A 26,621-nucleotide genomic window follows, 5' to 3' on the forward strand; every position below is an offset into this window, starting at 1 on the left:
ATAAATATTACAAGAAATATACGCATCTTACTGGTTGGCTGATCATTCTTCCTCAACAAAATATACTCCTTTACTCCATACTGTCATAAAACTTTTGTATAAGACAGCTCATCTGAAAAGCAGTAACAGCCCATAAAATACATATTCAACTATGTTGAAACACATTAAAAAACTAAAAAGTGACAAAAAATTACCAATTTCAGATATAGATTATTTATAATGAAATTAAAAACAAGTCATATCACTGAACAGCCTTTAAGTCTACTATGAAGCCAGAAAAAGCCATTATGTTACATCTAAATGTACCTTTTGTATTATTTTAAATGTACCATAGTGTATTATAATACTGAATCTTGTGTTCATATGACACCATAGTGCTTTATATACAATATCAGGTTATTTCTGTATTATCATTAAAAACATTTTAAACCACATCCTGATAATTATATATACTACACCTGCATTTTTGTTTGCATTATATTTTCCAGCTGCTGGTTTCAGAAAATTACCATTAGTTTTGTTCTTCTCTTCATGAAGAGCCTACAGTAATTTGCAAAATCAAGCAAGGATGAAAATATGATTGAAATATACAAATTTTTCTAATGAAGCATTATTATTGCATTATAAATTATTGATAGAACACTTCTGGAACTCTTTTCTGATGTGCTCATCCTGTTTAGGGAAAACTTCCGTAAGAGATAGAGCTATTCTGAGAGTATGTTTGGCTTCAGATACATGATTTCCAACAGCACTATTAAAATATAGTCAATAGATTTTTAAGGCCCATTCCAAAGTCCATACTCATGAAAATATCGCATTGAATTCAACTGTAGAGCTGCCTGAGAAATACAATTTACTCCATTGTTTTAGGTACTTCTATGGTACAACAGAGGGTTTAAATATTTATATTAAACAGACACTTGGGGAGTATTCCCATACTGACATCACAACTTACATCTTAGCAACATTATGCTTGCACCATCTTCACTGTGCATAACAGAAAATGTTACCATGAATTACTGTTTTAATGTGAAGTTCTAACACTTCATTGACTGCAATGTAAGAGTCTCTCTTTCAACTGAAATCAATGACCAAGTGTGCTAAATGATTTCTATCAGACTAAAACAGGTAAACAAAGCCCTTGAAAATGTCAGTAGATACCATACCTATTTGTTAAGCTCATCATGTCACTAAATGTTGGCACAAAGCTTGAGAAGAGACGCAGGTATTTTGTAGGTCTTCTGGCCTCAGAAAACAGAGCTGAAAAGCTTCTACCTCAATACAACCATGTAACTAAGAACTTACTGATAAATTTTAATCCTAAAATTTTAATCAGCAAGAACATTTTACTTTGTATCAAGCAGGTACATAAGGCATTTTATGTTGAACAATTGATAAAATGGTACAGCCAAAACCATTTTTTACTCAAGAACTTTGTCTTAGTACTTATCCACCAATATCCTGGACTTCAAAGTATGATAAAAGAAACAGTCCATTAAAAATCAGTGCAAAGCATAACACATCTACTAAAATAGCAATAACAAAAAATATTGGAATCTAATTTAGGAAATTTCTCTTGGCTTTCAGTTGTTTTTTCCTACCTGGCCCATCCCAATCTTCAGTCTCCACAGCAAGCTGCCCTGGTTTCTCTGACCTTGCATCACCATCAGATTCTGCTGCCTCCTGGATGGTTTCTTCATTGCCTGAAAAAATAAAGAAATACAGTATTGACATATTTCGATAGTGACTTTTAGGCAGAGCTCCTAGAATATCCAAACTGCTTACATGCATAAGTGAAAACATATTAATATCTATAAACAAAGATAAAATAATAAAAAAATACATTATTAGGCACATAAACATCTGTGAGTTCCCAGTGATTCAAACCAGGCCTGAATATCCAAGTATCTTCCAGTTCTCTTAAAAGACAAATCTTGGAAATCAGTGTTTACACCATATGCTTAAAAAACAAAATCACAACTTGCACCTACTTCTGTAAAACAACACACAAACAGTCATTAAGTTTGTACGCACAAATGGGAGAAAGAAATCAGCCTCTTACTCCCCAGGAACATATGTATTCAGTTATGTCTTTTCTTGAAGTGACATCTAATGGTTTCTTATACATTGCAGATTAATGACAGTACAAAAATATGGTCCACTAAACATTCTGTCTTTTCAGGCAACTAGTGAAGAGCTACTCGGTATTATTTCAGCATTTATGGGATTTGGCCCTTAAGGGTCAGAATTTACCAGCAAGTCCCTATCATAATTTTCTCCCTATCAAGCTTTATCTACAGAAATGCAACATTTCTGATGAATTTTAGAGTTCTCGCCATCCAGAAGTACCCGAGATCGTCTCTTTTCCTTCACTATACTCACTATACACTATACAAGCACTACAAAACTGTATATAGGACACATGGAAAACTATGACAAGGTTACTTTTTTAGAGATGACAATTCAATTTCTGTTTGAAGAACTCCGTGTTGAAAGTCCAGTTATTCCAGTTAAAGAAAGGTTCTAGGCTAGCTCCATGCAAAAATACTGTGAAATAGCCGCTACAAAAAATTACATTGAGAGGTTCAGGTATTAACACAAAATACTCTGGCCACAGTAATGTGTGAAAGCTCTGTTAACTTATCCAGGACAGTACTTTATTGCATTTGTAGATTTTTTTTACTACTAATCAAACCAAGAAATTCTTGCATAGAATGACTCTATGAAGAATGGAAGAAAAAATCAAGTGTACACAATTAACTACATCAGTCAAATAGGACTGAATTATGATTAATTTTGTTTAGCATTTGTGAAGCAAATTTTAGAAAACTGTCCCACAGAAAAGTGGCAGCACTAAAAAACAAATCCTGTGTATTTTAGATTCTGAAAATCAGACTGTTGGTTGATTTGACATCAGGAGAGCAAGGAGTAAAAAGCACAATTAAGCAGTAACTTGTAATTTTTTCCCCACTCATGATAACAAAAGCTTTTATTAGAAACATAGGTAAAGAAATGTGATTACAACAAGCCATGCCAGATTCCCATATGTTATCACTGGAGCTATATTTATACCAGATAAGATTGTGACCCAGAGTTTTCAAGTACATGATTATATACAAACACTATAAAGCATTAACTTCATGTGCACATGTAATGTCTTGTAATAACACATTCTTCCTTGCCTTCATAAAACAGTTTTTCAAATCCTAAGTATAAGAACCTGGTAAACTACTTCTCACACAAAGACAATATTATATTCACTCCAGATTTCAATAACAAAAATATAGTTTGGTGTACTCGTAATACTAAAAATACTAAAAATATAGCCCAGTGTATTCATTGGCACTTAAAGACAACACAAATATCTAGTACAATTTTTCTGTTAAGCACACTGTATAATTTTAACCCAGGCATTTGAAGTTCATATGTTTCAGTTCAATGTGAAGTTACCTTTCAGAAAACAGTCCTAAATACTCACGTTCTGAAAAAGGTATCAAGATTCTTGTAAGTAGTTTTAGTAATTGTTTGGTTTTAAACAACCACCCTATTTTGAACTAGCATTTGTGTAGTCGCTTTTTAGTAATGAAAGAGAACTCTGCATTTTTTGGGGTGGATTGAAGAACCTATCAGGTATTTTTTCTTTCATATGTCTACCTTCATAGCTACTTACAGCTGCAACAAATTGCTCTTTACTGGAGAGACACAAAGGACAATTTTCTTGTGTTCAAACCTGGCAAGATCAACCCGAGTTTTCTCCCAGATGTTGGAAAGCACTTCACAGCAAGGGCCATTCTGATTATGAGTCTAACTCAAGCTGTATAATAACCACAGAAAGCTCTTAAAATGTTCTTTGCATGGAATTTTTGTACTAAAGAAAATGTTCTTCTTCCACTGTGAACAACAGATCTCTATAGACTAAATCAGAACAACAACAAAAATATTAGAAATAAGAATTCTTTTCTATAGAGTTCTTCTTCCACTGTGAACAACAGATCTCTATAGACTAAATCAGAACAACAACAAAAATATTAGAAATAAGAATTCTTTTCTATAGAGCTCAAGCACAGGAAATTTTAGCTCCAAAATATAAAAGAATGTCCAGGTTATAATATAGACAAACCTGGTGTTTGCATGCAAATCTGAGCATTCTTTCAATCAATGCAACCAATCAGAATACCAAACAAAATAATTAGAACTGAAAGAGGAAGATAAATTTATGTGAAAACATTGGGCTGAAGGGCAAATGAAGGACAGAATTACAGCTAAGGTATACAACCTGCAGCACACATTAATTAAGTATTTGGGAGATGAGGAAAGATCTGAAAATGTATGTTAGCAGATGGCTTAACTTTTCATTAACTTGCTTTTTCAGTGTTTCATGAAGTATGGTGTTCTGTGTTTTTCATAATCAAGTTTTCATGAATTAATGCATGTCCTGTGCTAAGACAGTAGAACTAAATGTGTAAAATTTACATTAAGGAAAACTTTGGTTTGCATCTAGAAGTGTTTTAGATTATTTTCATCAATATTTTCTATTATTCACCAACTACCAAGTCCATGCATTATACACCTGAAATACCACAACAGTGATTTCTCCTGTTCCCTCGTACTACTATCCCTCCATACTGAAGCAAACTTCATCATTTCAAACTTCAAACAATCACTGTGGATTTCAGAATCCATCAATGAAGCAAGTCTATCCCAGGTTCCGCTAAGTCAGGTGGAAATGCACAACCAAGTCAATCCACCTGGTGCTGGAGACACTGCAACTTTAACAATCCAAAAGGAGGCTTAGCACAAGAGCTAATAACAAAACACATCTCTCAAGCTTTTTTTCTTTTCTTTCCCTTACTTAATGCTACTTTAGCAGCTAACATCTGTTTAGCACAAAGGAGTTTATTTCCTTACAGAATTTATTTTCTTTCCATAGATTACTCTTTTTGTTCATTCACTAATTGTCTCAATAAGACTATTTTTTTTATATTTATATTTTTCTACTAATTTTTAAATTGATTAAATTTTTCCTCAATTTACAGGTGTAGATGTTTAATTGGATCCAGGACATTATTTTTTTCTTCCTTTCAAGAAAAATCTAGTGCTTTTTGCCTTATACATACCACTCACATTGCTGCTAACCTGTTGATTCCTATCTAATCCTATTATTTTGGTTTTTTCTCATGCTTGTTTCTTCACTGTGCTGCTCAGTTACATTTTGTATTTAATTTAAAGGAGAAATAACTTTTTAACATCAACACTAAAGTAATATAGAAGCATTGGCAATGATAAACACTCTGAAATGAAGCAAAACCTGCTTCTGTTTAAGTTTCTCCTTCTGGCTACTAAGATCAGTAAGTGAATTCTGTCCTTTAAAAGAACATTATTGCATGAAAAAGAGACTCGTATGAGCAAGAATCTATAATATCGTATAGTACATTTAGTCATGAGTCAATTAAGCCTACTGGACTTTCAGCTATTTCTCGATATTTGGTATTAAAGCTACACTTTGAGCAGAATTCATCTTCTCTAACCGTAGATGTCTGAAAGGTAAGCTAGTCCAGACTACTTGTGTAGGTAGGCGCTCCTGTAGACAGGGACGAGAGAAACCTCTACAGTGACCCATCCTATTAAAGGATGCCTGAGATATGGGGCCCCTCTTGGTGTCTCAGGCAGTTGAAATGAATCATTTTTTGAAACACACAGCTTAGACTAGGAACCTATCTTTAGCCAGCTAAGGTTAAGTGAAACAAATCTCTGCCTTACGTTGAAGTGCTGAATACACAAAATACTGCTTAACTAAGAGGAAAAAAAGAAGTCTTATTCAAACAACTTCAATACCGTAATATGAATAGAATTTTCATCTTGACCTTACAATTTCTTAACAGCATTAACTGTTTCTGTTGCTCTTCAAAAACAGTTCAAAGATTTTTAATGTGCTTTCTAATATCCTAGTGTTTATGCAATAGATAACATGGTAAACCACTGTAATTCAAGGTGGCACAGTTGGTCAAGGAATCTGAAAACCGTAAATCAGACATATTACCAGAAACATGAGAGGGAGAACTCTAACATCTGAGAAGACTGACAAGTAGGAAGAGAGAGACCTGAATATTAACAAGTAATTCACTTTAATCTTTTTAACAAATTAGAGAGTTCCCAATTTGTACTTAATCAGCTTGTACCACAAGTAGTGGTATTTTAAAGAAGCACATGGGTTAGCAGTTCTTCTCAACCCTACTGTTTTAATCCATGTTGTTCCTATTAGTATTAGGCTCTTACAGAAAGTCTCATACAATGTAACTATTGAACTCTCTTGACTAGGAATGTTATGGCAGCCGTTAGTCACCCTATAATGTATTTTTCAATCAGCTAAATCAGCAAAGTATTTTTAACAATGAACAGTTCAGAACTGACAGATCTACTTTCTTGTTCACAACTGCTTATCACAGCATAGATATCATATATGTTTGCCAGGTGCTTCCTATAGTTAGGATACCTTCACAGAAGCCGTTCACAGAAGATAAGGTCATAAAAGAGATGAAAAATGTGCAAGCTTCATACACTCATGGTTTTATCATCAGACAAAATAGCTTTGGGTGAAGGACTGTACCCGTCACAAACAGCACACAGCAGTTTCTATTAGAGTGAGAGAACATTAAAAGTTTGAAATTCAGTTTGTGTTCATTCTTCTTGGCAGCATAAATGTAAACTTAAATGGTTAACATCCTAATACAGCTGTTCAGAGTGAAACATCAATTCTCAATTATAATAAATCAATTCAGAAATAAATTGTTACGAAGCCTGTAGCACTCTGTACTGGCAAAAGAGAAAACAGATGTGATGCAGAGACTTGAGGAGTCACACACTGTAGGCTTTAATTCAGCAAGAAACATAACCTTATGTGCATTAACAGGCCAGCGTGACTGGTTGTGAAGGGGCAGGCTTTCTTGGGAACACGGGGGAAGGGGCCCTCCCCTTCTTTCTGCCGCAGCCTACAGTGGTGGTAATTCCAGAACCAACCAAAGAAGGATTCTGAGACTGTGAACTAGATGGCACAGCTTCAGAAACTACAAATTAGAGTTCAAAAATTGTCTTTTGTTATTTGCTTTACCACAATGCCTATGACCAGTAACACAGCTTACACACACTGATAATCTTGCTCTTGAATCCTAAGAAACACACTGTAAGCTGAGAATCATTGCCAGGAACTTCTCTTCAGAAGCAACACTCTTGTAACTTAGAAACAAACCACACGCAACTTAAAATACAAATTAATGTACTTAATTCATTCAAAGTAACTTTATGGCAGCACACACTATTCTTAAGAATAACAATGACATCCAAAAGACCTTAACTGTCCTTCTCGTTGATGACCTCTTTTTTAAAGGATTCTATGTATGTATTTCACAAGTCAAAGTCTCTGATTTTAATGGCAATGCAAGTTTTCAGCAGATATAAAATATTCTGAGTATAAAATACATTTAAACAATGCAAAAAATATCTTTAAATAAGCTTTTGGTATGGAAATAAAATTCTGATAATAAAGATACTAAATAAATTGGGAGGGATGTTTCCATAACTTGCCATATTTGGCATCTGCTGTGAGGACAAGGTAAACAACTACAGTGGCTACTATGCCATGCAAATGAGTTTATTTTATAGCCTTGGCAGGACAGAGACACAGAGAAAGAGATCTGGTGCTACCACTACCAGACTCTGTTATTTCTTCATCTGATGTACATCAGAAGTAATTTCTGTCAAGTCCACCAATGTCAACTGAGGCACCCTACCCTACCAATACAGTAAGTCTCAGCAAAGTCTGGCCTCAGATGATTGATTTTCAAACATACCTGAAAAAAACCAGCACTTGTACACGTTGATCCACTGCACTTTATTTCAAATTATATTAATCATCTCAATACTTTGCTTCTTTGCAAGCAATTATTGTTTTCTTTCATGCTGATTAACAATCATAATTTCTCCTGGGATAAATCTCATTTGAAATAACTGTATGTTTCTTGTTGCCCTTAGCACTCTTAAAATTATTTATCCAGCAAATGTCAGAAATAACACACTGTTTCTTATCTTAACTTTTAGGAAAGGTCTATGAATAACCATATGTCACTGAGTACCTACGTGTGTACAAGCTGTTAACTCTCCAAAATAACAGTACGGAAACTATTTTGGTTCGTATTAAAATCAGTACTTTGTTTAATGAAATGACATCTTGACACAATGACATTTCAGCATAGTGATCACGTTAAAAACCAGTGTCAATTATTTCTAACCATTTCAGCTACAGCACTTTTCTCCTGGGATAAGACACTGCTGTGCAGCAAGTTCAGCTAGACTGAGTCTGGCCTTCCTCTTTCTCTAAATGTTTGATATGCTCTCATTATCACACTGTTTGCTTTTGAAGTTCTTTCAAGACAAGGATCACTCATTCAAATGTATTTCCTGCAGAACAGTGAAAGTGTTCTCTAAATCATATCCCAGACTTTCTTTCTATTAATGATTTTTACATCATCCTAATTTTTAGGGAGCAACTCTTGTGGCACCAGTACTACACAGATATACTGGCTACCCAAAAGCTTCTACAGATTTAAAGGAAAAAAAGAAAAACGTCTTGCATCTTTTCAATCTTTTCCAATTAAAACCTCAAATACAAGAGCTCTAAAAGACATACTCAAGCACCAACATTGGGTTCAAAATTACATAGCTCTAGGCACTTGATTAGAAAAGCAGCAGCTGCACATTTTAAAAGGTATTTAGATGCCCCAAACAAAGACTGTTGCTTAGTATAATTTTCAAAAATAATTTGAATGGAAATCAACAATCCATGAGATTCTGAAACACCTTCCAGTGGAAAAGAGAGATGACTTCAGAGACACTCTAGCAAGTTTCAAGCTCTAAATTGGAACACCCTTCCTTATGCAAGTTCACATTTTGTTCATATCCTGTTTTCGTGTGATTTCCACACACTGCTACAAAGCAAGCAGCAATATATAGCTATTCTTACAAAGCAAAATTTTAATTTACCTTTTTGTAAACAGTTTGATGCTTTTATTAGAAATAATCAACACTCCAAGTACTTTAATATCCAAAGCAGCTGATTCCCTGTCATTGGAGGTATGCTTCTACATACCTGCTATATTATACATGGTTTCAAAAACAGTCTAGACTTCTATCAGTCAAACCCAAGAAAAAGACTTAGTAGTCATAAATAAAGGCTTCATTTTCTCTTATCCAGCAGCATCTATCCAGCAATATCTGTCTTATCAATATTTATCCAACAATGCCATAAATGTGGTATTTGCTTCATTTATGTTTTCTGATCCATTGAGAGTTAAATTATGGCCAATATCCCCACTGCTGACATATAGTACACAGCCTGTGAGCAGCTCCACTTTTTGGACCCAGTTTGACAACCATTTTTCAGCGACTGCCTCAGAACTTTTCAAAAGTATTCAGAATGTTTGTGTCAAGAACACCAAATTAGATGAAAAAAGGCAAAATAGACCTTCATTATTAACAAAATCAGTAACAGATGTGTAGTATATATGAACTAAGAAATTGAAATTTGTCATGTATGCATTTCCTATTTTAAAGAAGATTACCCTTATTAATTTGCAATTCATTTTATGTCAAATTTGAGCTCAAATTTAAGTCAATCCAAGTTCAAGTTTCGTGACTTTCTAGAAAGGGGACATTACACTACTTGTTGTAACAAAATAATCCCTTTCCTCATAGCTGTGATAGAATTCACAATTTCATTGTTCTTAAGAAAACCAAAATGTGCTGACTGAAAAGGCTGGAGTTGCTTTGATAAACTGCTTAAAGCTGAATAAGCTGTTTAAGTGTTTCTCTCACTTTATAATTCTATACGGTTAAAATAATGTTTTATATTTGGATCAATGTATTTACTTCTTGAAACATAGCTTGCTAGTTTCTTTTTGAGATACATTTTCCTGTTTGATGACCAATTATTTAATTTCTTGATTAAAAGAAGGGCTTTCTAGTCTAACTTAGGTAAGATTTTTATCTCACTACCATTGATGTTAATACTGGCATGGATTTCAGTTGGACTGAAAATATCGCCCAAGACGTTTACATACGGGATAATAGAAATCAGTATAGGATACACAATCCTGCACTTGTTATTCTGGAAGCCTTTCCATGCTCTCAAGATAATTGTGAAAAAATTCACCCCAGCCTTTTCAGGTATCTCCTTTCTCTTCTAGCAAGAAAACAGGTGGTCCTCTGAGCTTCAGTACCAGGAAAAAATTGGAAAGCATGAGTGGTAAAGCAGAAAGCAAATGCTGATATTTGGAAGAAAAGGGTCTTCTGCCAGGATCCAACCTAATTATGACTTAGCACCCTTTGAAGGTTATTATCAGAGAACCCCTTCCTTCCTTTGTCCATTTTCAGCATCTGACAAAAAGTACAGAAGATGTACAGGATTCAGCTGTTTCAGCTGAATGAGATACAGATAAATGTATGGGAACTCTCATTCTGAGCACGAGAATGCAACACAACACAGGTTCACAAAGATGCACACAATTCAGTAAGAGGTAACTACTGTGTTTTTGGAAGGAGTAGCACTGTGAGTTCTTATGCAGATTCTTATTATCCTAGGAGATGAAAATACATCAACCCACGTACATGCTCTCTCCTGTCTCTGCCTACAAAAAGAATTAACATGTCCTTCATTTACTCAGAAAGTCTACATAAAGAAAATATAATGTATTAAATTATTTTTTTAAAAAAATAAAGGAATATGAGTTCCAGAACAGAAGTATTGCCAGGGAAAGATAATGTCAAGCGCAGGGAGGGGGGGTGTCTGGTGCCAAGCAAAGCCGAGGGCTGTGCAATCACCTCTATCAGTGCTCTATCAGTGTCTACACTCCAGCCAAATCCAGAGAAAACAAGGAGTCAAAGATTCAGGTCAATAAGCTTATAGGCGATTTGCACAAACAGCTCCTCCAGCAAGGTAAAAAACAAAGTCATATTGGCTTTTCTTTTTTATTCCTTCTCTTTGAACTCCCTGGTCCAAACACACCCTGGAAATGTCAGTGTTATATGCAAGAATTTAAAGAGCTGAGCTTCTTAATCCCGTTAAGAAATAAGAACAAAGTTGCCTGTAAAGATCTCCTTATTGAGCTCAAAGTGATTATGGTATAGCTGCCTTATGCTGATCCTGCTTCCACTTGCTATAGCAAAAGAGATAGAAATTTGTAATGAAATCCATTACTGAAAAGGAAAGAAACATTATTGATTAAAAGGTTTCTGGTTAAAAAAAAAATAAGGTATAAATCTACTTTTTGAACCAGAAACAGAAAATAGCAAGCATATTGTTAGTCATTACGTGCCTAACGTGAAAGAAGCAAAGAATATTTACACAGATGCACACAGGCATACACACACAAAGTCATACTCCAGAGGAAAAAGGGACACAGAAATCATTTTCAGGGTGTTAAGAGTTTGGCTGGTATTATAGATGGTAACATGATAGCTTTGCACATGAAGTATGAAGGGAAAGATTAATACACAGAAGAATTTAGCTTTGTATATGCTTTTTCTTATATGGAGAATCACACTGCAGCTGCTTCCCTGAATCTCAAGCCTGGCTGCACAATCAGGTCACATGGTTTAACATAACAAATTCCAGTCCTAAGCTAGTCTGCCAGGCTAGTGACAAAATACTGCACATGAGCAGAAAACTTGGATCAGGTTCTGAACTCATTGCCTCCTGCCCCAGCAGAATATAAGAATATGGCAGAAGGTACACACTCAGTATGCAGAAGCCCATATATTTCCTGAGTTCTATTGTTGCTGACTTAGAACTGTATATGAGTTTCAGAACCACTGGCTTCCCCTTATCCCCCTCTCCTTCCACAAATAAAGATAAGGAATGTATTGGGAACTGCAAACACACATCAACACTCTGATTTGCTACAGGCATACGTAGCAGTTTGTGCTACAGATCCTAAAAGCACTGCATCATGAAACAGTCAATCTTCATCACACCTTATGTCTCTATCCCCTGTATCTTCCTATGTCACCAACTGAAACACAAGCTTTGCTGTGGGAAACACAAGCTATTTGCTTTCCAATCTGCCACCATTTGGTTAAGGCCACTGAATCTTCCACTGAGGACTGGTGCCAGTGCTGCCTTGGAATGGAGTAATTACTGGAAGCCTACAGCATAAGGAACAAGCACAATAGCCATGCTACAAGCAAAGAACAGGAGAATTCAAAAAAATTGTCCTGGTAAGCATGGCAGCAAGAAATGGATATGTCTTCTTCAATTATCAGATATGTACATTCCTCCGTTTGCCTCTTCTGGAAACAGTCTCACATTCTCTCTCTCAATTATAATCCTTCCTCCATTTTCTTCTCTTGCCTCTTCTCTAAACACAGCTACTTAACTATCTACTAATCTCAAGTGATGTCTCATTGCTCAAGATAACTTTTCCTTTGAAAGTTAATCCCTCATTGAACAATTCTGCTAAGAAGGTCACAAAGAACTGTAATTTGTTTAGCCAGTTCCCTCCCTTACGAAGTAGGCAAGGCTCCTATTCTCCTTGCTGTTTAGAGAGAGGAAGAGGTCTCACCTCCGTATGAAGATGCCAAACCTTCTAAGTAACAGAAAATTATTCTGGTTTTATTTTCCTGTGGGTATCTAGGCAGTATGACAGCAATCAGAGACTAAAAAGCCAATGATAAACTATTTCACAGCCCAAATGAACTTTTGCTTCTCATCCCATCACCTCCCACTTCTTGGCTTTTGTATCATCCTGCTTTTTGTGTCTCCTTCTTGTATCTGCCCTCCTGCTTTTATTAGCCCCATCACACCTCCAGCTCACTTCTTGTCTCTGATAGCATCACCTTATTTTCTTATTCTTACCTATAAAAGACAAAAGTTAATCTGTATGTACTCCCCTAGGTTCCATAGCAGGCTTTCAGCCATCTAGTCTATCACTCTTCTGCATGGGAGACAGGCTACTTTCTCCTTATTCAGGCTATCTAAGCAATGGCACTTAACTAATAAATCTTCTAGATCTGAATCTAATTTGAATTAATCTTAATCTGGTACAGACTCTGATTCCAGTTACCCCCTATGTGAACACTAAAAAAAAATCTTTGGCAACGAAGGTTCCAGACTAATACAGACTTTGCGTAAACAGCATCATCAGATATCTTCTTTACCTGCAGTGTGGAAATTCATAGTAACTAAGCTACAAACTGACAAAATGCAATGCATTATCACCAAGGCTACCTCCTACCTCATTTTTTCTTTCTACTGTAAAGACTGAGACCAGTACATCTTTGTAGTGGAAGAACACTATAACTGTGTTGTTATTATTGCTGTTTCCAAAATATTCCCTTTCCCCTAATCTCTGTCATAATTGCAAACAAATCAAACTTCTGCCATCGATTCCCAGGCTCTTCTAAAATACTCATTCTTGGATGGGAAACTTCATCCAAAAGGTTAAAAATTCACAGTTGCAAGCTTAAACCCATCCCTGATAAACAGCAGATTGCTAATTTCCATTTTTGCTTTTAATATTTACATGGTTAAACGATTGTTCACTTCTTCACTTTTGAGTGTACATGAAGACTACACAGGAATAATTATTCACATGTAGCAAAGTTAATTGTGGTTTTGTGGTGTTGCAAAAGTGGGGGGAAAGGCAGAATTTTCCAGATTCTTTGTTGTAAAAGCCATTAATGAGCAAAAGAAGGGAAAAATAATAGCCAAAAGTCATAATTTTGAAAACAGAGAAGTTGTAAAATGACATGCAGCTCCATCAATGTGATTAATTTGCTTCACACTTTGCAGAGACTTTTGCCTTTGCCTTCTAATTCTGGCAACTATTCTGCTGAATCAATCTCACAAACCCAAATTAATAAGGTGGGAATGACAAGTATGGCTTTATAAAGGTTAGCTGTTTGCAATTTAGACAGTAAGAGACTGCTCTTTGCTTATAATACAATCAGGCATATTTTGACAGGAAAATCTCTTCAGTCAAAAAGCCAAAGTTATCAAGTTGTGAACCTCTACGTCCTCTACTTCCATTCATTTGAATGAATTGTGAGTTCAGTAAATTTTTGCCTTCAGTGCCCAGTTCGCATAGTTACAAGACTCTGGTTTTTAGGTGATGCCTGATTTACATAACTGGGGAAGTATGAAAAACACCATGAGTGAAGCCTCACAAACACCTCCTCCCCAACAGTTGTGCTGTTTGTTGCCCACGTCTCTTAATTCCTTCAGGAACCCCAACTACTCATTTGTCCTCTTGTTCTGGGTAAGCTAGGAAAAAAACCCAGGGGAAGGAAATGGGGAGTCAGGACAGATGAATATTTATATCCAATAAATTCCCCTTACTTTCTAGAACCTTTAATGGTCCATGTTAGGAAGAGGAGAAGGTAGAGACAACATAAAGAATTCCTATGCCAATTCTGGTATTTTCTGGGAAAAGGAAACATGTTGCATGAGAATACACAGATCTACACTTATTTTTCCCCTCCTTTGGAGATATCTGTGGTTTACAAGCTGCCAATACTGTCAAAGAGAGAAAAAAATAATCAGAAAGTCAGGCCCTTAAAACAGAAATCAGAATGCATTTGTTTGCTCTCTAACCTATTTGGTACATATTTAATTTTTAAGCTTTTATCCATGATGTTAACCAAAAATATTTTTACAAAAAACAAAAGCATATTTCTCATACCATCTTTTAATTTCAATACTGAAAACTACAAAGCAAAAGAAGGGTTATGAATGATTAAAAGATTCATGACAAAAATCATGAGAATTAGCCTCACTTTTAGCATTTATTGTATAATACAGTCACAAACCCTTTCACTAAGAAAAGGGCACAAAAGGCATTTATTTCCTTTCCAGATTAGTTTTGTCTTCTTTGGTTTTATCCTCAGAAAAAAAAAAAAAAAAAACATACATGGCCTCATGCTGACGCTTCAGAAGTGACACTGAAGAAGGAGGACATTCAAAAGAAGTTGAGACATTAATAAAAAACAATGTATTTCTGGTCTTCTAGTCTCCCATTCCATCCTTTTCCAGGGATATTCTCAACTTACTTCAAAGTGGGACTTTCTGTCACACAGCCTCAGCTGGAAGTAGATTAGGGGTTTTATGTGCCCCTTCATCCTCAGAAATTTCCTTTTCAACTTTTCTTCTGCAGCAGTTGCAGTGGACAGGTTTAAGAATCTCTAATAACTACAACATACTTGGAAAAAAGAACTGCTGGGGAGTCAAAAGTATTCAGCTTGAAGAATCAGCAGATGCCCTTAATAAAACATATGATAATCAAGATTCAGATTTAAATGTATTCCAATTTAATTCCTTATCTTGTTTAACGTAATGGCCTGGATTCAGTGTTTTCCCTGAAAAATGTGTTCATTAAAGGGAAGTGACAAGATAACTTGAAATTCAACATGACTTTGCAATATTGATTGCTATAAACAAACAAAAATAATCATGTATTTTCCCGATTTTTGCCCAGAACAGTAGTATTTCTATTGGTGGGCCCTGGAAAAGCAGCAAGACGTACAGAGAAATAACTAAATAAAACTGGTATGAACTGATAGTGGTGCATAGTCTTCCGTTGCTGACAGAAGGAACTCAAGAGACACTAGTATAACAATTATGCAAATACTGGTTTAAATAATTATTTAGTAATGCCAGTAACAGGAACAGTACTTTTTTTCAGCTAAGGAACATGGTGTCTGAGATGCATATGAAGAAGTCAATGCACAGTAACTGTAGGATTTGTTTACAGAACAGTTATAATAGCACTTAACTCCCCCTGTTTGTAAAGCATTTCCATTCATAATCCGGTGTCTCTTCTTTCATAGTAAGATTTATAGCAGCTAAACTCTAAACTACTGACTAGACTGTTTTGATAATTTATGATGGCTTACTAAGTATCAAGAACCTGTAGCACAAAAAGTACATAATTTTTTCAAAAGTTTGTAAGCTACGTAGAGGACATTTAGAAAATACATTTTCATGCCTTCCCCACTGATGACTGGACACTGTAGGAAAGACTAATATTCTGTAGTCGTAACATCTGAGCCTTCAAATGGATTTATTCTACTTCGTCCATGACAGATGAAAGTAATACAAAAACAGGAGCATATCAAGCTATCATGAGAAAAGGTATGTCAATTTCTGGGAAAGAACAGATAGACAGTGAAATCATTGATATCCAAATGCCTGAGAGGGATGTGGACTAATAGAAGAACATCACCACAACAACTCCAGCTATTTGATAGGCATCCTTACCTGCAGAAGACAAACAATAAAGCAATCAAGTGGAAATCTGGCAGGAAGAAGATTAAATCAATGTTCTAAATAACAGTACATGATAGTGCATTTTTTCTGTCAGCTGAATGGGAAACAGCACAACCTTGCAGATTGAACACTGGGTAAGGGCTAAGAATGAATTGGTGTGGCTTACGCTAAGATACCTCTATCTTCAATAATTTGCAAGTAATGAATTCATCAAAAAGGCATCTGCAACTTTAAAAGTTATCCTTTCACAAATCAGTCACTAGTTTTCTACCATGCATAATCAGTTCTATAATAAACTCTATTTTAATCCTAGAATCTACAGACACAATCTGTTTTTCTAGCAATGTTTCCTAGGCAAAGAAGTGATGAACAGACATGCTGCATTGCTAGCTTTGGATCTGATAATAATTGACTTCTGAGGCCTGTTCTCTACAGTTAAATATGTAGAAAGTAACATTCTTGGAGGACCACATTAAAGGCAAGATGATTCACCTCCCTGAGAAGTACATCTTCCAACACATTTAAATATTAATTTACCAGACTTAACTCCACAAGGAACTCATTTTCCTATTTTCAATCTCCTATATTAATAGGACATTTTGTATATTTTAAACCAAAAAACCTTTATGACCAATTGGACACAGATTGTCCAGTATCCCCTCAAGACGTAGGCTACAATGTTTACCTTTATTACAAAAGTACTCCACTTCTTCACAGCTCAGATTTTCAGGCTCAAACTCTGCAGAAAAGCTTTCCTCCAATGGAAAGTCTTCTTTTGAGATAGTATCATTTTCCTCAGACAGGCACTCTTCTTCTTCATCCTCAATGGCATCCTCAAGGGGCCCTTTAAAAAGAATCAGGAACACTGTGGCAAAACCATCTAACAGGACAACATGAAATAAAACCTTAGTGAACTTACAATTGGAGGCCTTTAGCTAGATTTTCCTTCCACAGCTGTGTTCAGCATTTATTAGAATTGGACAAATAACATTTTATGGAAATCAAAATTGAAAGTGACTGTTTTCCTGATGACTTCAAATCAGAATATGCAGTGTTATTAATAATACGTATTAATAATACTCGCACATAGGGTTTTTTTCATTATTCATCAGGCTCTAGTATTAAATGCAATTAAACAGTTTTAACAATGGAAATCAAAGCTATATTTGTAAAACCATGTAAACAGTGAAGAGCCTTCTCTTCTCTTGTTTGTTAGTTATTGGTTTTTGATGCTGAAGTACAGTACTTACTTAATAGGTTCCCTTTACAGGCTTCATTTCTCGAATTAACAGCACTGACAACAGTGAATTACTACAAAGGTGCTGACAATGTAAACTTCAGCTTATTCTGCTATTTTGCTTCAACCAGCACCTGATGTGTCCATGATCATTCATTTGCTAGACTCTCTTTTTAATAGACTCCCAGTCAATAGATGGGACTCGGACAGACTATCACTTCATTTCACAAAGGCCAAACAACCATCATGGTAAACTACTAGCCGAGGGCTAGAGAAACATAAGCCAGTTACAGAAACAGGGCACGAGTCTGAATTTGAAATGGCAGCCTGAGGTCTTTGATTCTTCTTCTAGTCAGCTAGACATACTATTGCTTAAGATCCTCTTCAAGAGCCAGTGCCTGACAGATCTATAATAAGTAACACTTAGGTTACCAATTGGAATGTACTCAAAAATTAAAATTTCTTCTTTCTTATATACATACTCTTCACGATCATTGGTTAATAGCAACTATTTGCTAAAGACATCTCTTGTGCAGGTGTAGAATTTTATCCTAGATTTAAATAGAGATTTGAAATAACTGAACATATTTTAATTTAACTAAGATTTTATTAAATGTCAGTACGTTTCAAAATCCATCTTAAGACTGGATTTCAAAAGAGAGATTTCATTATACATGGTTGAGGCTTGGAAAAAATTACATATTTCACTCTCCAATGAAAGCACAGCCTCATTTATAATTGACTGAGTATTTCTTCCTCAAAATGAAAGCTAGCTAGGTAATGAAAAAAAAATGTAATTTGTATTTATATGATAGTTTTCCAGTATTAAACGCACTATTCCTATATAATCTATCATGCTGAGATACAATACATAAATGATTCTGTTGCATTCAATGAAAAGGAAGGGATAAATTTTTAAAAGAAATCAAATATTGACTACACTCTAATTTTATGCAATTTATTATGAACCGGTGACTACCTACATTTATTAAAACAGCAAAATTCACTTTAGTCTAGGTTGTATAATTCTTTTTTCAGAGGAATGTGATGGTTACTTTTATTGAAATTGATTGAGATTCCCAACTGGGACTCCATAAATTAATATAGGTTACTATCTTTCATGGAAATATGACTTTTTGTGCCAGCTGAGAAATCTGACCAAATGAACCCACTTTTGTGGACTCATACTCACCAACAGTAGCTGTCATTCAACAATATATCTCCTAAAATAAGGGGCTATTATTATGGCTGAAGAAATAAAGATTCTCACTATCAAAGTATCCATTACTGTTAATTGCACCTTCTAGCCATGCTGGGAAAAAATCCAGCAACTGCATATGCACAGGGAATGAAGAACGGATATCGCACTGTACGGAACAGAGAACAAAGCACTAGCACACACTGGAGCAGTGCACTGCAGCTAAACACGGGCAGTTTGGGCACCTTACGTGTGTCCAGTTTCACGGCAGAAATGAAAGCACAGGGATTCTGCACAAACTATCAACAAATACCTTTCAGATTGCATAATATTATTGATATATGGCATTGTCTGTTAAGTCATTAATTGGTGTATACTCCTGGTAACATCTGGATAAATAAGAAGGAAAAGACAATCAAACCAAAAATATGCTATTTTAGGGAAATGTGAATTTCTGCCATTATAAAGATGGATAAATACCATCTTTTACATAACTTCAAAAGCAGCCATATGCCTTTAATAAATTTTCCAATTATTTTAAATCTGGGGGAAGAAAATGGAAACTTCAGCCAACATTTCAGTGACATTTGATTTCATGCTGAATGGTTGGCTCTTTGTTATTTGACTTTTTCAATAAGCGTCTTGCAAAATACAGCAAAGGCAATATACCTGCAAGTAATCCAACTGACATGTGTCCATGACATTTAGGTCTGTTTCTAGATGTTAAACTGGTTTGTTTGATCAGGTCACTAGTACATAATCATCAAGCTAATAATCACCGTATGTTAATTAAGAAAAGAAGTGCAGTTTGTATGCTTTCATTTGCAGCAGTCATGGAAATACACACCTTATAATTTCCATTGACGCTGTTTCCAAGAAGCTGGAAGAAAAACAATGTATGCACCAGCTCCACAGTGCAGGTTCAAACACCTGTCATTTTGTGGGTTGGGACTCTATTTTCTAAACAAATCTCAGGCTAACATTCCCGACAAATGCATCCATAGATACATCTTATGTATGAACAGGTATGTAACATTTCCTAAAGTTACATGTCCCAGCATTCAAAAACGTACATGTAAACATCATCGCATCCAAACGAGATCAGAGGTATGCATGCAGCTACCCAAGGTTTTGCTTTGCATATGTCAACCCACATATAATAAACAGTGATGTTTATCTAGTCGCATATGGGCACACATCAGAGCTTTACGTAACAGTTCACCTCAGAGGTTGACATCAGACATTGCACTGCAAAAACCAGCATGACTTTTGTTGAAATAGAGGGATCAGTGCATAAATATTTTTCTAGATTTCAGCCTGCTTCTTCCTTGTCTAATTAACCCATCTGCAACCTGATCCTTTGGACAAAAACTTTTATTCACGTTGAGTCATCTTTTATTTTTTAAGTGTTCATGTACATTCAGCTCATGCCCAGAGCTATAAACTGCTAACTTTAACTGATAACTTTAAGAGTAAGGCATTGTTCAACATGAGTAAGACCAGCCCACAAGAATAACAGCAAAATTAAGTATTTCTTGTTTATTAGTTTCACTTGAACTGAAATGTTGATGCTTGATTTCTGTGGCTATTTTCAGTTATCACTCAAACATAGAATGGGTTAAAGAAAACAGTAAACTCAAAGGCCACTACCTAGTAAGTATAAACAGATTAAAATTTCTACTCTTGTCTATTCCATCTAATTCCTTATGCATAAATAAACAATGAATAAATATAAAATTTCAGAATCTCACAACAAAGATTGTGTGGAATTACATACTCTTTTTTAATGCAAACAATTAAACTCTGCAGGCTTATGTTCACCTAATTTGCCCACGTGCTTCCAACATTTTACTGGTATCAGTAAACCAAGTCAGATAGAAAACTAACAATTTATCTGGTTCAAAAATTTATATGTTGGTTTTCAAAGTTTACTAGCTCTCTTATCTAGGCAATAAACCAAACAGCATCTACTCAACTTCTTCCCTGATTTAAAATACTTAAAAATGCAGAGTCATATAGACAAAAATAAATGTCTTTAAAAATAACAGTTTCAACTGTTTTCTCCTATAGTGCTTTTGTTTCCCAGTTGTTATTATGTTGATATATTACTTCAACAATCCAAATGCCGCTTAATCAGTTACTTTAGTACTATACTTTGTCCATTCCTTTTAAATTGTTGATTTAATTTAATATTACTACACCAAATACTTTTACCAATCATGTTATTAAGCACCTATGGCACAACACACACTGTGTCTGCTTTTATTTCAACTGGAACATGGTCAAATCCCACCTCTGTTCTACTGAAAAATCCTTTTCAATAACTGCTGATTAAGTGTGACTTCACAAGCAACAACTACCATAATGGCACACCAATGCAAATCCAAATAATTCCTACTACTGAAATTCATCTATCACAGTGATCTGGCAGTAAACAACTCTGAGATATGATTAGTATCTAAAATAAAACAGTAAAATTTAAAACTGAAATTGTTTAAGAATTTAGTTGAAAAGTTGATTCCAAAGACAGTCTACAGGTTTGTTTTCTCATTTCAACAATTCTTTTCCTATTAGCACTTTGAAAAAAAATGGGACGTAATCTAAGGAGAGGTGATTTTGATATGCTTCAGATTAGCTAGATACATGATAAACAGTGAAGAATTCCCAAATGCACTAGGAAAAAACTCAATTTCTAATCTTAAATGGAGGTACTGAAGGCAAATGAAGTCTCCATTACTTCATTCTAGATTTTGCATGAAGCCCTGAAAAAACTATTTCCTTTATAAAACAAGCAAATACTTGTGTTGTACACAATATAGGAGATTTTGAGGGGGTTGGTAGTTTACTTATTCACTTGGTGCTTTATTTCATGAATATTTATTGATATGATTATGAATCTCAAATATTTTTTCAAATAACATAAATAAACAAGAATTAGTAGAAAACAGTACAATTAGTGACAGCAATGAAGGAGTCAATGTGGCAGAAACCTGCATGGCTTAGTGGACACAGTTGGCCACTTTGAAAAATCACTACATATAATTTGATACAAATAACAATATCTACTGAGAAGAGGCTGATGAGTGAGTTGCATGTGCCTTCATGGAGAAAATTACTTGTGATTGAGGCCACTTGGCAGCGCAGTGTGGGGAAATCTGAACTGTGCTCCCTAATTTGTACCACATTTACAGACACTCAGGCACATAGTTTTTAGGACTATTAATGTGTTAAATGCTAAATAAATAAAACTCTTTCTTAAATAGTAATATACTTCAATATAAATGCAAACATATAGATACAAACACACAAAGTTAGCTAGCTAAGTGGCAATCTTTACACAATGAGTAACAGATGCTACCTCAACACTTGAAAGGATAGGCCATGTTTAGCAAAACAAAACAAAACCAACACTGCAAGAATTTTAATAACATGGGAAAGTGTGAGAATGAACCAGTAACGAAGGGTTTGCATACACTTAACAAAAGATGCTTTTGCTACAAACATTCCTCTGGACATAAATTTTATAATCTGACCCCTTGAGCATGCTAGTCCTGATACATCAATGCATGGCTCCAGTGTTATGGTATTATAACTCTAATGAAATAATTGAAACTCAGTAACATTAAACTGGGTAAGTTCTGTAATAATCTCTCATACTCAAATTCATCAGACTTATCCCTAAATGAAACCACTTAAATGCATGCTCAAATTAAACACATGCTTATAGGCTTTCCTGTCCAGTGCTCTGCGCTTAAAATGCATGTATCCTACAGTGGTAAAGTATCATTGAAATAATTATCTCATGAAAATGTTAAGTGGTTAGCTTCCTTCCCACCTACCAATATTCTCTTACATTCCCAGAGCCGCAACATAAATCAGTGCTCTTAAATTAAGAATGCTTCAGAAAGCCTACAATACTTGACAGCGAGTGGCTGGGGAGAGGTTAATGAGTATAATTAGTAGTAGTAGCATTAAATAATAACAACTCTGATAAATCAGAGAGGCCTGAAATTCACTGGATCAACATCATGCATTTTGCACGTTTTGTGGGATTCATCCAGTATTTCCTAGGAACACAGGCTACCACACAGAGATTATCCTTACCTTATGGTAAAACCTTGGTATGTGATACTCTGATTACAAACAGAGGGAAAAGCTTCAAAAAAATCAATACACTGGTGTCCTGTTTCAACAAGAACATTTTCTTCTAAATACAAATGATTACATAAGAAAACCAGCAGCCAAACACTTCACATTAATTCACATCATAAGGAACTTTTTTTCCCTAAAAATTGTCAGGAACACTAAAAACATAAAAGATGGTTCAATTTATTTCATTTAAATATGGCAGTGGGAGTGAAGACACCACATGGTATTTCAGAGTTCACTTCCTCTGGGAAGATTTCTATACAAAACTTCTTAGCTACTCCTTCAGCCTTGCAGTTAATGCAAAGGAGTGGTTGTTTCCAACACTGTGCTTTAACAACAGCCTGGAAACAAGTAACAGTGATCTGAATAGCCCCAACAGAAACAATCCAGCTTCTCTTTTTGAGGAAGAAATGTTTACAAGACATTACCAAAAATATACACCCAAGCACCTTGCTGGAGATGTGACTTTCTGTTGGGTTTTGCAGAATTTTTTTTAAGTGTCCAGGCTCAAATATTTTAGAGCCTGTATGTTCAACCAGGGTGAAGACATGGACTGATAAGATAGGGGACATGAATATATGCTGTAGCAATCAGGATAAATTTTCACTTTCTGTCAAGCACTGACGGCCAGATACTGTTCAGTCACTGAGACCTTAAATATTCCCCTGAGAAGAAGAACCTCCAAGCAGAGGTATCTAGATGAATCACAGAAATGGAAGTACACAACAAGTCTGCCACTAATGTCATAGATGGTAATCAAGGAAAATGGTAGAAGTTTTCCTACTGAACTAGTTGCTCCAACTACCCCAACAACTTGACCTTGTGACTGTCCACGCTACCTCCCTCTCTTGGCTTTTAGTTAATGGTGATCCCAACTTTCGGGTTTCATTTAAAAAATGTTGCCTTTCCCTTCCTCCCCGTGAGAACTGCAAATAGTTTAATGACATAATTCCATGAGAATAGAGAGAAAAGGCCAAGAGAGGTGTCTAAATACTCTTCTATTAGACAGTAGATGGCAATACCTAACCTTGACAAACTGACTGCTGCAGGAAAAACTTTAAAATTAAGCATGCTATTGGCGGTAGTGCAAACTGGGAAATCAGTTTAGGAAAACAACAAAGTCAATACTTGTCAGACAAACCACTCCCACTTTTACTGAATTGCTTCCCTCTTCAGTCCATTGAGTTTTCTATTTAGCTTAACGAAGTTATTTCTGTAGTGCCTGTTAACATCTTTACAGCTATACTCAAGACACGCAGTGCTACCCGTACGCATTGAACCTCTCCAGTTTGTTATGTAAATTAGCTGAACTTCAAAAGTTTTGTCCAGATTGGAAGATTGCACCAATTTGTGAGCAACTCCTTACATCTTCATTGTCACACCTGAGCAGAACAAACCATTTCTCACTTTGGACAGGGAGAAATTTTATGACCATGATTTAACAACCAACATAATAGAAAAAAGGAATACAAAAGGGCTGTTCTTTGGACTATAAATCCATACCAACCTGACGTAATTGAGCTTAACAGCAAGAATGAAAGTATATTTCTGTGGAAAAAAAAAAAAAAAAAAGAAAAAAAGAAAAAAAAAAAGAGTTATTTTAAAGCATGTAAGCTCTTCCTACAGTCACTCACTTTTAACATAAGTTGCATCAGGGGATCTGGTAGGAAGGAAACATTTTTATTAATTTTCCCCTTATCTGTAAGAAGAATGCTGATTTTTTTTTTTTTTTTTCATTTACGTTCCTTGCCTGCAGGTAGCAGACCAAGAAAATCATATAGCAGAAATTTTTCCTTTTGATTAATTTCTTTCCATGTGTTATGTTATTTCTTATATATAATTGATTTCAGGTTTTGCTTGTAGCTGTACATCTTTTTTATATCTGTACCTACTGCCTTCCTTCAATCAAGAAAGTTGAAGGAAATTACCTGAATTTTGTTAAGTTTATTAAAAAAAGAGCTCTGTGAATATTTAAATTGAGTTTTGAAATGCTAATACAAGAAAGATATTAGAGAATTTTAATAGTAGGTTCAATTTGACCCACAGACTATTGTAGAAAGGGTCAAATTTTATTCAAATTATTTCTTTATAGCAAAAAATATGAACCCTTTGATTTTATAAAAGTAGATTAATATTCTTCACTGCTAGGTCTTCTGGCACTTTGGTGCATGACAGCATTAACTGTGCTTGTATATAAACTTTTCAAAGACCTTTAAATGTTCCAGTAATTTGGAATTTCACTTTCATTTATCCTCTTGTCTTCTTTTCTCTTACCATTATCCAAGAGGCCACAACTAAACTGGCAGTGCCTATAGTCAGCCTGCTCTCAGAGCCAGGGCCAGAACATTTCTAATCAATAAAAGTGAAACGATGAAAAGTGACCATTCAAAACATGGTTAGGAAGATATTAATTTCAAAAATAGTATGCAAGTGTACCAGTAAAGCCAAAGTTTTAGGTTTCATTTGCATGGGAAAAAAAGGAAAAAGATGTGCACAGAGCATGAGCTGAAAGACCCTTGCAGTTAAATATCAGACCTCAGTTTTCAAGTAGGAGCTCATGTCAAAATAGACATTTACTCCTCCAGCACCCTTACCCATAAGAGTCACAGCAACTCTTTTACTGGTAGGGCTCTATTTTCCAAGGTGCACCTTGTTTGGTTCACAGAAGTCAGAAAGGACATATCGTGCAGATGAATCTGAGGGTTTATTGATTTTACTTCCACATGAACACAGAGAGAATACAAAAAAAAAAAAAAAAAAAAAATGGCAAATGGTGTGTGGTACTGTTATTACACAATGTAATAAAGGCAGAACTAATCATAAAAGATCATACTCATTTAACAAATGATGAGTATGATGTTTTGCCCAATAACTGAAATTGTTTTGAAATATGAGTGTTATGAAGGCACTCATATAATCTTCCTCTCCTCAAATCTTCCCACCTGCTGGCAGTCCAAGTGTTGCCATACTATAAAACCGTCAAGGTAGAAAACTTTCTATGTGTGTTTCTAAATGACATACGGAACAAACTTTTTTTGTTGTGTTTTGGGGTTTTTTTGTTTGGTTGGTTGGGGTTTTTTGTGGTTTGTTTTTTTGTTTTGTTTTTTTTTTTTTTTAAGATGCAGTGCACACAGTAACAGTACAGATTTATTAGTTGGAACTTCATTCTGGAATTCTTACTTTCAGGAACAAAGGTCAGTGGGATTTTTAATAGTTAATTCCTTGGTACTGTGATACCAACGTGACTGCAAAACTGGTAGCAGTAAAGGCTATGAATTCAGAGGCATCATAATTGATCCCATGCCACTGTACAAAAATAATACCTACAAAGTGTGTTTCAATACAATAAAGAATGAAACAGAAGGTTATCTGGATCTTCTAGAAGTAGCAACGTTGTTCTGTCTTCTGACAGAAAGTGATAGTTGAAGTTTTATCTTGGGAAGAGCTTTTTAAAAAAGTATTAATTATGATGTATTTATATAATTTAGGAAAATAACAGAAATATCTGTATCTGTTCTTACTCCAGGGTAAAGTGAGAAGTTGAAATATAGAAAGTGATCTAAACTAGAAAAAAAAGGGGAAGAGGTTTTTTGCATCAGTAAGTCACCTACTGCACAGTCACTGATCCTGATTCAGCTGCTATTTTTCTTCCTGAAAACACAAGTAAAATAGCCCATTAGGCCCAAACTTTAAAATTTGCTCAACACCTATACATGTTAGGAGAA

The 26,621-nt window shown here is 35.2% G+C and overlaps 1 protein-coding gene across 3 annotated transcripts in view; it reads right to left on the minus strand.

Moving 5' to 3' along the window:
* The window catches only part of ZFPM2 (zinc finger protein, FOG family member 2), a 321,981-nt gene that overhangs the window by 240,693 nt on the left and 54,667 nt on the right, over positions 1–26,621 (minus strand). For 2 of the 3 annotated variants that reach the window (XM_027777614.2, XM_027777612.2), the window contains exons 2-3: positions 16,998–17,156; positions 1,602–1,703 (exon numbers count right to left, since the gene is read on the minus strand). In XM_027777614.2, coding sequence (XP_027633415.2) covers positions 1,602–1,703; positions 16,998–17,156 — 261 coding nt within the window. The remainder of the gene's footprint in view (positions 1–1,601; positions 1,704–16,997; positions 17,157–26,621) is intronic. The other variant, XM_027777613.2, reaches the window with a different exon arrangement.

This window comes from Falco peregrinus, chromosome 3 (assembly GCF_023634155.1).
Source record: "Falco peregrinus isolate bFalPer1 chromosome 3, bFalPer1.pri, whole genome shotgun sequence".
NCBI classification, from domain to species: Eukaryota; Metazoa; Chordata; class Aves; order Falconiformes; family Falconidae; genus Falco; species Falco peregrinus.